The following is a 13495-nucleotide window of genomic DNA, read 5'->3' as shown; positions in this document are numbered from 1 at the left end:
AATACACCATGCATGTAAAACCAAAAAACCAAACTCACTGTCATTGAGTCAATCTCAACTCATAGCAACCCCTCCTTGGGTTTCCGAGGTGGTATCTCTAAGGAAGTAGATTGACAGTCTTCCTTCCAAGGAGTGACTCGTGGTTTTGAACTGCCGGCCTTTTGGTTAGCAGTCAAATGCCTTAGGCACTACAGCACCAGTGCTCCCCTTTTTACTTATTCATTCATCTGTTAATGGACACATAGATTGTTTCCAACTTTTGGCTCTTGTGAGTAATGTTGTAATGTACATTGGTGTACATGCAGATTTTTAATATGGGAAATTGAGTAGGTATACTAATAAGAAAACTACATCTGTTGATCAAAAATAATGCTTCATATGGCTGTTGCTGTGGTGACAAGGTTCATGGCTAACATGTAAGGCAGTTATGACCAGTTAGCCAAAAGTTGAGAAGGGGCTCTCTTTTACCATACATATGGACTAAATTCACAGGTAAGCTTCCACAAAAATTTAAAACTAGTGAGGAATGAGGAATCAGAATAGCCTGGAACAGTTTAACCTCCCTTTTAGCTCACATATCCTGGGAGGCAGCCTGGGCTCTAAGGTAGCCTGATTCACTGGGGATGGCAGAGAATCAAAGCCAAGGCCACTGCACTGAGATCCTAGCTTTGACTGTACAATCCTTAAGTGTAATGTCATTTATGCAAGCCATGTGGATTTTCATGATGTTCCACTCCATTTTGAAATCTGGTTCATGTTGCATTATGGTTTCTGAACCAATTTCCAACTTCTCTGAGAGAACTTCAGAGGTGAGTTTAAGAGATCAAGAACCATGTTAATGACTCATGGTAGGGAAGGGGAAGAGATGCTTGTCTGAAAAGAGTTTATACTTTTATTAGGTTTAACTTACCTTCTTCAAGACATGAGAACTTGGCAGCAGGTACAAAGTATAAAGTGAGAAAGTTTAGGCTGCTCTTTTGTAAGTCTTACAAACCTTCCCTGTAAGGTTTTATAATAATCAAAAGATGGAGTTAAGAATTTAAGCCCCCCCCCTTTGTTGGTTAATAAAGTGATGGAAGGACTTTCAAATTTTTATGAGGGTAGACGTCTTGATTGGCTCTATTTTATTATGTAAGGGCAAGACTATTAGGTTCCTGATGTCTAGGTGAAAATGCAGCTCTCAGACTGATGAAAAAGAATATATTAACTGGTTACAAATTGTTGGAAATGTAGAGAAATACATCTTCTAATCTATGATTCTCTGGTAGCATAGTGCCTAAGGCACTTGACTGCTAACCAGAAGGCTGGTAGTTCAAACCCACCAGCCACTCCTCGGAAGGAAGGTTGGGCAATCCTATTTCCATAATGATACAGCCTCAGAAACCCAAGGAGGGGTGGCTATGAGTCGGGGCAGACTTGATGGCCTATAACAACAACAACAATAATCTATGATTCACAGAGGCTGAATGAGACTAAGCATTGTAAACAATATTTTTCTTCAAACAGTATTTCAAACCAAATCTAGAAAGATTTTGTGGATCCTACAGATAGGAAGACCTACCTCTGGAATCCTCTGTTCCTACTTTCCTATGGTTCTACCCTTATTAAATATGATTCTTTCATCTGAAAAGTTTTCTTGAAAATCATCCTCATGTTTCAGTGGACCTTGACAGGGAGAGGAAGCTAATTGGGGTTGCCTTACTTATTGATATAAGAAGGAGCCACTTATTTTGTGGTTTCTAAATGTATTTAGGCAGGATGTTGTTGTTGTTTTATGTTGTTGAGCTGATTCTGACTCACAGGGAGTGAGTTAGCAAAAAAAAAAAAAAAAAAAAAAACTGCCTTCAAGTTAACTTATAGTAACACTAAAGTACAGAATAAAACTGCCACCCATGGTTTCCAAGACTGTAAATCTTTATGGAAGTAGACTGCCACATCATCTTTTTCCTATGGAGTGGCTGATGAGTTCAAAGCATGGAACTCTTGGATAGCAGCTGAGTACTTTAACCACTGTGTTACCCAGGTAAGTAGGTAGGTAAGGTAGTTTCCTTCAGTTCTGACAGATCATAGAGGATCTTGGCCAAGAGGCCATTATGTGTACTTCAGCCTTTGAGGAAGATATGTTGTAAGTGATTGAGGGGACTCTAGCATGTGGGAGTACTCTTTGATGTATTCTCAACACTATGAGTCGGGTCCAACTCGATGGCACATAACAACAACAACAACATTAGGAATAAAGATAAAAATCAAGGAAAGGAAATCAGATTTTGGATTAGGCACCACAGTTCAGTTTCTCAATGAGTGCACGATTGGCCTTTTGAGCAGGGTAATTACTTTGTTCGAGACTTACTATTCATTGTTGTTGTTATGTGCCGTCAAGTTGGACCCAACTCACAGCGACCCCTCCTTGGGTTTCCGAGGCAGTATCACTACGAAAGTAGATTGTCCAACCTTCCTTTCAAGGAGTGGCTGGTGGGTTTGAACCACCAGCCTTCTGGTTAGCAGTCAAGTGCCTTAGGCACTACACTACCAGAGCTCCTTTACTATTCATTAGAGGACATTTAACATCTTTGTTTCTGCCCTCCGAATGCTGTTTAGCTACCTCTCCCTCATCTCAATCAGTGTGACAACTTGCTCCTTGAGGGTGACAACCAAATACCCCATTCTCAGTTCAGAACCAGTGCCGTTCTGGAGATTGCTATATTCCAATAGCACTTCTCCTCTTCTGTAATAATAGAACTTCTGAATTTTAGTGAAGTACTTGACTCCTCTGTTAGAACCTATACGTCCCAGCCACCTCACAGCTTTGTGTGGCTATGTTTTTTTCCATCTGGACATGATCAAAAGAGATGTGCTCTTCCAGCCATGCCTCTAAAAGAAATGGATGTGGATTCCCCTGACCTATTCTCCCTTCCTGCTGGCTTGGGAATGACAATAACTACAGTAGCCACTGTGGACCAGAGATGAAAGCCTCAAGTTGAAGATTGCTGAGTCACCTGACAACTTTGGACTATCTGCCTCTGGATTATTCTGTGAGAGAAAATAAACTTCCATTTTCTTTAAGCCACTATGTGTCTCTTTGTCCCCACAATTTAGTCTTTATCCTAATTAATATAACTCCTTAGTCTGATTTCCCAAGAAAAAGAGTATTTAGGGCTTAGGGGTTGGGTAAAAACCCTGACATGAGTGTGTGGCCTCTAAACCTTGAAAGTTCAACAAACAGAGGAACTGGACTCTCCTCAGTGACAGGAGGCCCATGCTTGTCTACTACACAGTTCATATGTATCTAGTTCCTATATCTCTTCTGGGGAAGAAAAGAGGACTGCCACACTTTCTCTATCTAAAGGGCAAAGTCAGAATCAGTCAGCTGACCAAGAAAGGCAGCATGAGACTAACTTCACTTCACAGTTAACCATCTAAAAGTGTGTACCCACATACTGGTTGGTTGTTGTTACTGTTATGTGCCGTCAAGTCAGACCCAACTCATAGTTGACCTCTCTTTGGGTTTCCGAGGCAGTATCACTACGGAAGTAGATTGTCCAACCTTCCTTCCGAGGAGTGGCTGGTGGGTTTGAACCGCCAGCCTTTTGGTTAGCAGTCAAGTGGCTTAGGCACTATGCTACCAGAGCTCCTTCATACTGGTGGCAACTGATAATTCCATGGAGGAATCTGGTCCCAAATAGCTCAGTGCCTATACTATAGACATTGGTCTGGGAGTTGCTGTGTTCTTCATGAAAAAACAAACAAACAAACAAAAAACTGGATTCACTTCAATTCCTGGTAGACACATTCTCATCCACTGAGACAAATGGGGTGGGACCCCTACATTTTATTAGCAATGGGGACGGGGACCCCATAAGTAAGGAGTCGGGGAACTGGACTCTCATATGTGCTCTACTTACAGTAACTAGAAACAGGGAGACTAAGAAAAATTGATGGGAATGGGAGAAAACATGGACTGGGAAGCAAAACCTATTGGAAAAGGGTAGGTGAGGAAACTAGCTGTCAGGAAACTGGGTCCTTGATGGTCCCTTCATTTTAGTGTCCCAGGAGGCAAGCCCCTGGGTGGTGCAACAGTTAACATGCTCAACTATTAACCAAAAGGATGGAGTTCAAATCTATGCAGAGGTGCTCAGAAGAAAGGCCTGGCAATATACTTCCAAAAAATCAGCCACTGAAACCCACAGTTCTACTCTGACACATGGCATTGCTATGAGTCAGAGCTGACTCCATGGCAACTGGTGGTGGGTCCCAGGAGGGAGTTAAAGTACAGTAGACTAAATAGAGCTGGCCTGGCCTTAGCAATCAGACTTTAAGCCCAGAAAAGGCAGATTTAGAGAAATCTCACATAGGATTCTATGACAGCTTGCCTCAGAGAAGAGTAAAGACTGTGACTTACCAGCAGGTAGGTAACTGGCAGTGCTTTGCATGAAGCTCAGAGCCTTTCAAGTCTCTATGCACTGTAGAAGCAGTTGCCTAACACAACAGCCAAGAATGTGCCCTTTCATCTTTGGAGAAATATAATCAGCAACCTGACAGAATTCTGGCAGGAGCAATTAGCTCATGAATTAGTTATCAAATATCTCATGCAGCCAAGGTCTTGGGGATGCTGATCTATATACTTCCCTCAAGAACTTTGGCACAAAATGATAGGCCACCTATTTTATTTGTATAAGGGCTCTCAGCCAATTCCATCTATCCCTCCTACACCCTCAAAGCATACACACACAATGCCCCTCCTCTAGGATCACGCAGAACCCAGACTTGACCTGCCTCCCTTACCTTCTCTACCTGCTCATCTCCTCTTATTGTCTCCCTCATTCACTCTGCTGCTGCCATACCGGTCTCCTACCTGCATCTTAAACATGATAAACCTGGCTCCTTCCTGCTTCATGTTTACACTTGCCAACCCCTGTCTGCTATACCCTTTCCTTAGGTAGCAGCATGGCTAGCTCCCTCATTTGCTTCAGATCTCTGTTTAATCTTATTATTAGGGAGGCTTCCCCTTAGCCCCTTGATCCCTGCACACATCCCAATACCTGTCTTTGTTTCTCTCCTTTATACACTCATCACCATCTGATGTATATCTGCCTGCTTGTTTGCTTTTTTGTCTGACTCCTTGCATTAAAAAGTGAGTACCATAAGGGCAAGTTCTTCTCCTGCTCTGCAATGAAGATTTAAATCCACAGCAAGCTGTCACATCTCTCAGCTGCAAGAATTAAGACAATTCTACCTTTAGATTGTTTAGTCAGCACGTATCTCTCATCCCTTATATCCATTCAACTGCTAACTTCTTGAGGTTCATCCTCTGAAATTCCTTCCTTCCTTCATTCATCCAATCCATGTTTATATTTACTACTTACTAGATGCCAGGTCCACTGCTATTCATAAGTTTTTCACTGGCCATTTTTTTTAAGTAGATTACCAGATCCTTCTTGCTCACAAGTAGACCAATAAGCAATATCATGATAAATGGAGAAAACGCTGAAGTCATCAAGGATTTCATCTGACTTGGATTCACAATCAACACACATGAAAGCAGCAGTCAAGAAATTAAGGGCTGTATTGCATCAGGCAAATATGCTGCCAAAGACCTCTTTAAAGCATTTAAAAGAAAATATGTCACTCTGAAGACTAAGGTGCATCTGACTCAAGCCACGGTATTTTCAATTGCTTTATATGCACATGAAAATGGACAACAAATAAGGAAGACCCCAAAAGAATTGATACCTTTGAACTATGGTGTTGGTGAAAAATAATGATTCATGGACTGCCAGAAGAACAAACACATCTGTCTTGGGAGAGTTATAGTCAGAATGCTTTTTAGAAGGGAAGATGGTAAGACTTTGTCTTATGTACTTTGGACATGATATCAGGAGGGACCAGTCCCTGGGGAAGGACATCGTGCTTGGAAAAGTAGAGAGTGAGCAACAAAGTAAGACCTTCACTGAGGTGTACTGACACAGTGGCTGCAACAGTGGCTTCAAACATAGCAACAATTGTGAGGATGGTGTAGGACTAGGCAACGTTTCACTCTACACAGGGTCACTATGAGTCAGAACAGACTCCATGGCACTTAACAACAACAACAAATGAGCAGGTAGAAGAGGTGAGGGAGGCAGGTCAAGTCTGAGTTCTGGGTGATGCTGGAGGAGGGGGTGTTGTATGTGTATGTTGTGAGGGTGTAGGAAGGATGAATTGAGTTGGCTAAGAGCCCTTATACAAATACAAGTCCACCACTTATGTGTCAGTTTGTTGTATGTAGGGGTTTGTGTGTTGCTATGATGCTGGAAGCTATGCCACTGGGAGTTCAAGTACCAGCAGGGTCACTCATGGTAGACAGATTTCAGCAAACATTCCAGACTAAGACAAACTAGGAAGAAATGCCTGGAGATCTACTTCAAAACATTAGCCAATGAAAACCTTATGAATTACAACGGAGTACTGTCCAGCACAGTGCTTAAAGATAAGCTTTCCAGGGTGAAAGGCACTCCAAATATGAATGGGGACATAACAGCTAAAACAATGGACTCAAACATAGCAACAATCATGAAGACAGTGATCATAAAGGCTGGCCAACGTTTTATGCTGTTAAACGTAATGTCATCATGAGGCAACTGACAACAATGACAGTTACCAGTATTATTACTTACAGTATTCTCATCTTACCACTCACACTACTGTCTCTTTACATGAAGCCTCACTAGCTGCTACTTAGTAAAATGTAAACATTTTCTGTCCCTATTTCCTTTTCCTGTCTTTCAGTTCATCCTATTGGATAGTACCTGATGAATTTAACTTAGTTTCCCTACTCAAAATTCTGCAGTGACTCCTTTTGCCTACTGAATTAAATAGAAATTGCTTATCCTAGCTTTGAAGACCTACAAAATCTCAGTTTGCCTGTCAAGCCCTATCTCCTACTATTTTCAGGATATCCTTCAGCTAAACTCGTCTACTTATTTTTTTTTCCCCCAATATGCCATGCATGCTGTTACTGTTACTGGATATAACACAATTACAGCTGGCCCAAACTCTGTCTTCCTGGGACACTCTTAACAGTCACCTTAGTGTACCCTCCTAACATGATGTATTCTCTCCCACTTTTGAACTCCTAGGACACCACATTTATATACCTCTTAAAATACCTGCCATATTCTTTCCTGAGTTATAGTTATCTGCAGAGGTTCCTTATCTCACTCAATAGAGTATGAAGCTCTAGAGGGTGAAGATTGTATCTCATTTATCTTTGTTTCACCAGTATATAGAATCTTATTCAATATACATGCTCACTTGCCATTTGTTGAATTGAATTTTAAGCATATATTTTTAAGCATACTGTGTCAGATGCTGAAGGGGTTATAGAAGAAGAAAAGGGTACAGTGTTTACCATAAAGGAATTGAAATTCTAGCTGTGGAAACAAGACTGCTTATATAAAATTGCAATTTTTCTTTTCAAGTTTCAGCAAGGCATTACTGAGCACATACTATGTGTCAAGCATTAAAATATATAATATATATAATATATAATATATATATATATATATATATATAACACATTATATAATAGGTATATTTTATATTTATATATAATATATAAAATATATATATCATATAATATGATGGTCTACATTAGAGATATAGAAGATAAACACTAATTAGGGCAGATTCTTCACCACCTGTATGCCAGTTTGTTGTACTACGGTGGCTTGTATGATGCTATGATGCTAGAAGATATGCTACCAGTAATTCAAATACCAGCAGGAACACCCATGATGGAAAGGTTTTAACAGAACTTCCAGACTAAAACAGACTAGGAAGAAAGACCTGGTCACCTACTTCTGAAAATGAGCCAATGAAAACTCTATGGATCACAACAGAATACTGTCCTATATAGCACTGGAAGATGAGGCCCCTAGGTTGGGAAGCACTACACAATAGCAATAAGAGACACACACATAACAACAATTGTGACGATAGCACAGGACTGGGCAGTGTTTCATGCTGTTATACATAAGGTCACCATGAATCAGAGCCAACTTGATGACAACTAACAACAACAAGGCAGACTGTAGCTGTATGTATATATATGATGTGGCTACCCTCAACATTTACTAAGCCCTACCTTTTGGTTAGGGAGCTCTGGTAGCATAGTGCCTAAGGCACTTGACTGCTAACCAGAAGGCTGGAGGTTCAAATCCACCAGCCACTCCCCAGAAGGAAGATGGGGCAATCTACTTCCGTAGTGATACTGCCTCAGAAACCCAAGGAGGGGTCGCTATGGGTCGGGTCTGAGTCAATGGCACATAACAACAACAACAACAACAACCTTTTGGTTTGATGCAGCAAGAGATGAAGACTTACCTGGTGATGCTGCGTGTTCCAAGTGGCCAAGCTGGGGCTGCCTGGTGATTCTGTAGATCAGTTCTGAAGGTTCACTATCCTGGTCAGTGGCTGAAAGCTGCAGAGTGGTGATTTTCTTCACTGAATTTTCATCCAAGACCAGACCTTTATTGGTAATAATGACAGGTGGGAATCTGTCTTCTAAAAAAATTAGAAAAAGTAATTTGAAATGGATCTTTTCAGCTTCCTATTCAATTTTAGGCTTGATGACTAAGAGTAAGATCAGAGTAACCTTTAGGCCTATCCCTGAGAGAGTTTGCCAAAAAGCCAGAACTTCACACAACAGAAAGGATATAATTTACACACTGTCAAGGTGAAGAAAAAGGTTCAAGCCTCAAGCTGAGCATATGTGAACTAAATAACCAAAGAACTGCTCAAATTTTCTCATATTAGAAATCCGATGCCTTCTTACCTAAAACACTGATGGAAAATGACTGGTCATTCAATTTATTTCCTTCTCCATCAACCACATCAAATTTAAAAGTAAAGCTTCCACCAGATTCTCCCTTTCCATGACTGTATTCTACTTGCCCTGTAAAAAGAAAACAGAAAATTCAGATTTGCTATTAATTCTTTCTGCCTTTATTTCTGAAGTGTGAGGTGGGAATTTGATTAGTGTTCACACCAATGAATCAATTCACACTTTGCTTTTGACATTTTAATCTGAAGTTTTCATTTCCTCTCCCATCATCAACTTCCTTATAACCAAAGACTTCCGCATAATTCACCCAAAGTGGTATCCCTTATGGTTTAGGCTTAGCTTTTTTGAAAACTCTACTTCTGTAAAGATTTACAGCCTTGGAAACCCATTGATGGTCGCTATGAGTCAGAAACGACTCGATGGCAGTGAGTTTTGAGTTGACTTCAGCCACTGGAGGTCCTGCATGGTACAAATGGGTAACATGCTCAGCTGCTAACCAAAAGTTTGGAGGCTGAAGTCTACCTAGAGGTACCTCAGAAGAAAGTCCTGGAGATCTATTAGCCCACTGAGAATTCTATGGAACACAGTTCTACTAGGACACACACAGGGTTGCCATGAGTCAGAATCAACTCAATGACAAATGGTTTTAGTTCAGCCTTTAAGAAGCTCTCATGGAAAACTAAATCAGCAACATTGCCCACATATAAATGAGTACTCACTCCAACTATATAACTTGGTACCCACTGCCATACAGATCAATCCATCACTTGATGGGACCTTGTTATACACCCATTTTACCAGAACTCTTTACACCCCATTTTCCATTACAGTTTTAAATCATTTTTGGAGCTATACGAGTTATAACCAAATACACGAATGAGCAACAGATGAATAAGTAAGCTCTATAAAGAAGTAAAAAAGATCCAAAAGAAGAATTAGAATGTATTACTTTTTTTTTTTTTTTTAAATCCAAAGCATCATTCCCATTAACTTTCTGTCAAAGTGTCAATTAGCTGACACTTGCATAGTGAGTGAAGTGCTTGGTGCTACAAATGGTTAAGTGCTTGGCTACTAATCAAAAGGCTCACAGTTCAAATCCACCCAGAGACATTTTGGGAGAAAGCCCTGATAATCTATTTCAGAAAGATCTCAACCATTGAGAACCCTGTGGAATGTAGTTCTACTCTGAAACACATGGGGTTGCCATGAGTCAGAATCAATGAGATTGGCAACTGGTTTTATGTAGAGAGCACATAAGGGCTTTGGCAGGGACTGCTGTAAGAGATGTACATATTAACTTTTTCAATCCTCACAACAACCCATTTTGTAGATAAGGCAATGGAGGCACAGAGATTATACAACTCAAGCAAGACCTCTCAGCTATTGACTGGCACAGCCTGGATTCAAGGTCAGGTAGTACAGCTTCATGCTTTAACTTACTATTCACTGTTGGATTTGATGTCTACTTTTGTTGATAATGTAATCAGTAAAGAATTACCTTCTTGTCAATTGACCTTCTTGCCAGTTTGCTTTGTAGAACCTAGGAAATTCTATCTTAAGATGAAACTATTATTTTAAACCCTAAGAATTGTTTGCCTGAATATCTCAAATTATTTTATAAGTACCTATCAGTGACTGGGCAGTATTTAGTTCTATTTTACACAGGGTCGATGTGAGTCGGAGTCAACTCAATGGCACCTAACAACATCAAAAACAACAATCAATAGTAAATATAACCAAACATCTGGAAAATGGGCCTGATCACATTTTTTAAAAGGAGATACCAAAGCAGGGAATAATTAAGGAAGTAACATCTCTTTGCCCATTCTAAGAATGTCTGGTGGTGTAGTGCCTGAGGCATTTGACTATTAATCAGAAGGCTGGAGGTTCAAATCCACCAGCCACTCTGTGGAAGGAAGACCGGGCAATCTACTTCCCTAAAGATTTACCACCTCAGAAACTCAAAGAGGGTTGCTATGAGTCAAAAATGACTCAATGGCAGTGAGTTTTGTTTGGTTTGGGTTTGCCCAATCTAACCTTTTCACTCCATGGAGCAGCTTGAAACAGCTAAGGGAGACAAACTTGTCTGTCAGTTTGTGATCCTGCAGTGGCTTGCATGTTGCTGTGAGGATGGAGGCTATGCCACCATGTTTCAAATGCCAGCAGGGTTACCCATGGTGGACAGGTTTCAGTGGCGCGTCCAGACTAAGACAAACTTGGAAGAAGGAAAAGATCCTTCACTTCTCAAAGAATTGGGCAGTGAAAACCTTAGAAAAGCAGTGAAACACTGTCTGATATATTACTGGAAAACTTAATGAATAGCCCTGAAACATTATCTGATAGAGTGCCAGAAGATGAACCCCTTAGTTTGGAAGGCACTAAAAATATGACTGAGAAAGAGCTGCCTCCTCAATGTAGAGCCAAGCTAAATGATGTGGATTAAGTAGAGCTTTTGGGACAACCATTTGCTGAGGTAGCATGACTCAAAATGAGAATAGTTGCAAATGTCCATTAATAATCAGAACATAAAATGTACGAAGTATGAATCTAGGAAAACTGGAAGTTGTCAAAAAGGAAATGGAACACATGATATCCTAGGCACTAGTGAGCTAAAATGGACGGTTTTTTGCTATTGTGAATCAGACAACCACATGATCTACTATGCCAGGAATGACAAATTGAAGAAAAATGACATGGCATTCATTACCACAAAGAATGTTTCAAGCTCTATCTTGCTTTACTGTTTCATTCACAATGCTGTCAGTGATAGGATAATATTCATACGCCTACAAGGAAGGCCGGTTAATACTACTATTATTCAAATTTACACACCAAACACCAAAGCCAAAGATGAGGAAATTGAAGATTTTTACCAACTTCTGCAGTCTGAAATTGACAGAAAATGCAATCAAGATGTGTTGATTATAACTGGTAATTGGAATGCAAAAGTTAGAAACAAAGAAGAATTACCAGTAGTCGGAAAATTTGGCCTTAGTGATAGGAATAACACTGGAGATCACATGACAGAATTTTGCAGGTCCAATGTCTTATTCATTGCAAATACCTTTTTTCAACAACACAAACAGTAGCTATACACGTGGACTTTGCCAGATGGAGTACACAGGAATCAGATTGACTACATCTGTGGCAAAAGGCAATGGAGAAGTTTAATATCTTTAGCCAAAACAAGGGCAGGAGCTGACTGTGGAACAGACCATCAATTGCTCATATGCAAGTTCAATTTAAAGTTGAAGACAACTAAAACAGTCCATGAGAGACAAAATATGACCTTGAATATATCCCTCCTGAATTTAGAAACCATCTAAAGAATAGATTTGATGCATTGAACACCAATGACCAAATACCAGAGGAATTGTGGGAGGACATCAAGAACATCATCCATGAACTAAGCAAAAGGTCATAAAAAGACAGGAAAGGAAGACAAGACCAAAATGGATGTCAGAAGAGACTCTAAAACTTGCCTTTGAAGGAAGAATAACTAAAGCAAATGGAAGAAATGACAAGATAAAAGAGCTGAACAGAAGATTTCAAAGAGCAGCTCAAGAAGACAAAGTCAATTATTTTAACAAAATACGCAAAGACATGGAGTTGGAAAGTTGAAAGGGAAGAACATACTAGGCATTTCTCAAGATGAAAGAACTGAGGAAAAAATTTAAGTCTCAAGTTGCAATGTTTAAAGTTTCTATGGGGGATATAGGAGCTCTGGTAGCATAGTGCCTAAGGCCCTTGACTGCTAACCTGAAGGCTGGTGGTTCAAACCCACGAGCAACTCCTCGGAAGAAGGCTGGGCAATCTACTTCCATAGTGATACTGCCTCGGAAACCCAAGGAGGGGTCGCTATGAGTCGGGTCTGACTCGACAGCACATTTGTTATGGGGATATATTGAGTGATGCTGGAAACATCAAAAGAACATGGACGGAATGCACAAAGTCACTATACCCCAAAAAATTGGTTGATGTTCATCCACTTCAGCAGGTGGCATGTGATCAAGAACCAATAGTCCTAAAGGAAGAAGTCAAAGCTGCACTGAAGGAATTGGTGAAAAACAAGGCTCCAGAAATTGACTGAATACCCACTGAAATATTTCAACAAATGGATGGTGTGCTGGCGGCACTCACTCAGCTATGCCAAGACGTTTCTACCTGGTTGACTGGAAGAGATCCATATCTGTCCCCATTCCAAAGAAAGGGATCCCACAGAATGTAGAAATTATCAAACAATACCATTAATGTCACAGGCAAGCAAAATCTTACTGAAGATAATTTAAAACCTGTTGTAGCATTATATTGTCAGAGAGCTTCCAGAAATGCAAGCTGGATTCTGAGAAGGATGTGGAAAAAGGGATATCACTGCTGATATCAGATGGATCTTGACTGTAGGCAAACAACACCAAAAAGATGTTTACTTGTGTTTTATTGACTATACAAAAGCATTCAATTGTGTGGATCATAACTAATTATGGACAACATTGAGAAAAATGGGAATTCCAGAACACTTAACTGTACTCATGAGGAACCTGTCCCAGGAGGCTGTCATTCAAACAGAACAAGGGGACACTTCATGTTTAAAATCAGGAAGGGAGTGCATCAGGATTGTACCCTTTCACCATACTGATTCAATCTGTATGCTGAGCAAATAATCTAAGATGCTGG

At 40.3% G+C, this 13495-nt stretch overlaps 1 protein-coding gene across 1 annotated transcript in view; it reads right to left on the bottom strand.

Moving 5' to 3' along the window:
• Window positions 1-13495, bottom strand: part of FRAS1 (Fraser extracellular matrix complex subunit 1) — a 541721-nt gene that overhangs the window by 225322 nt on the left and 302904 nt on the right. Inside the window, exons 45-46 of the mRNA XM_007950381.1 lie at window positions 8813-8932; window positions 8362-8541 (exon numbers count right to left, since the gene is read on the bottom strand). Coding sequence (XP_007948572.1) covers window positions 8362-8541; window positions 8813-8932 — 300 coding nt within the window. The remainder of the gene's footprint in view (window positions 1-8361; window positions 8542-8812; window positions 8933-13495) is intronic.

This window comes from Orycteropus afer, unplaced genomic scaffold, assembly GCF_000298275.1.
Source record: "Orycteropus afer afer isolate SDZICR_OR568_19922 unplaced genomic scaffold, OryAfe1.0 scaffold00270, whole genome shotgun sequence".
In the NCBI taxonomy this organism is placed as follows: domain Eukaryota; kingdom Metazoa; phylum Chordata; class Mammalia; order Tubulidentata; family Orycteropodidae; genus Orycteropus; species Orycteropus afer.
This window is presented reverse-complemented; position numbering and strand designations above follow the sequence as displayed.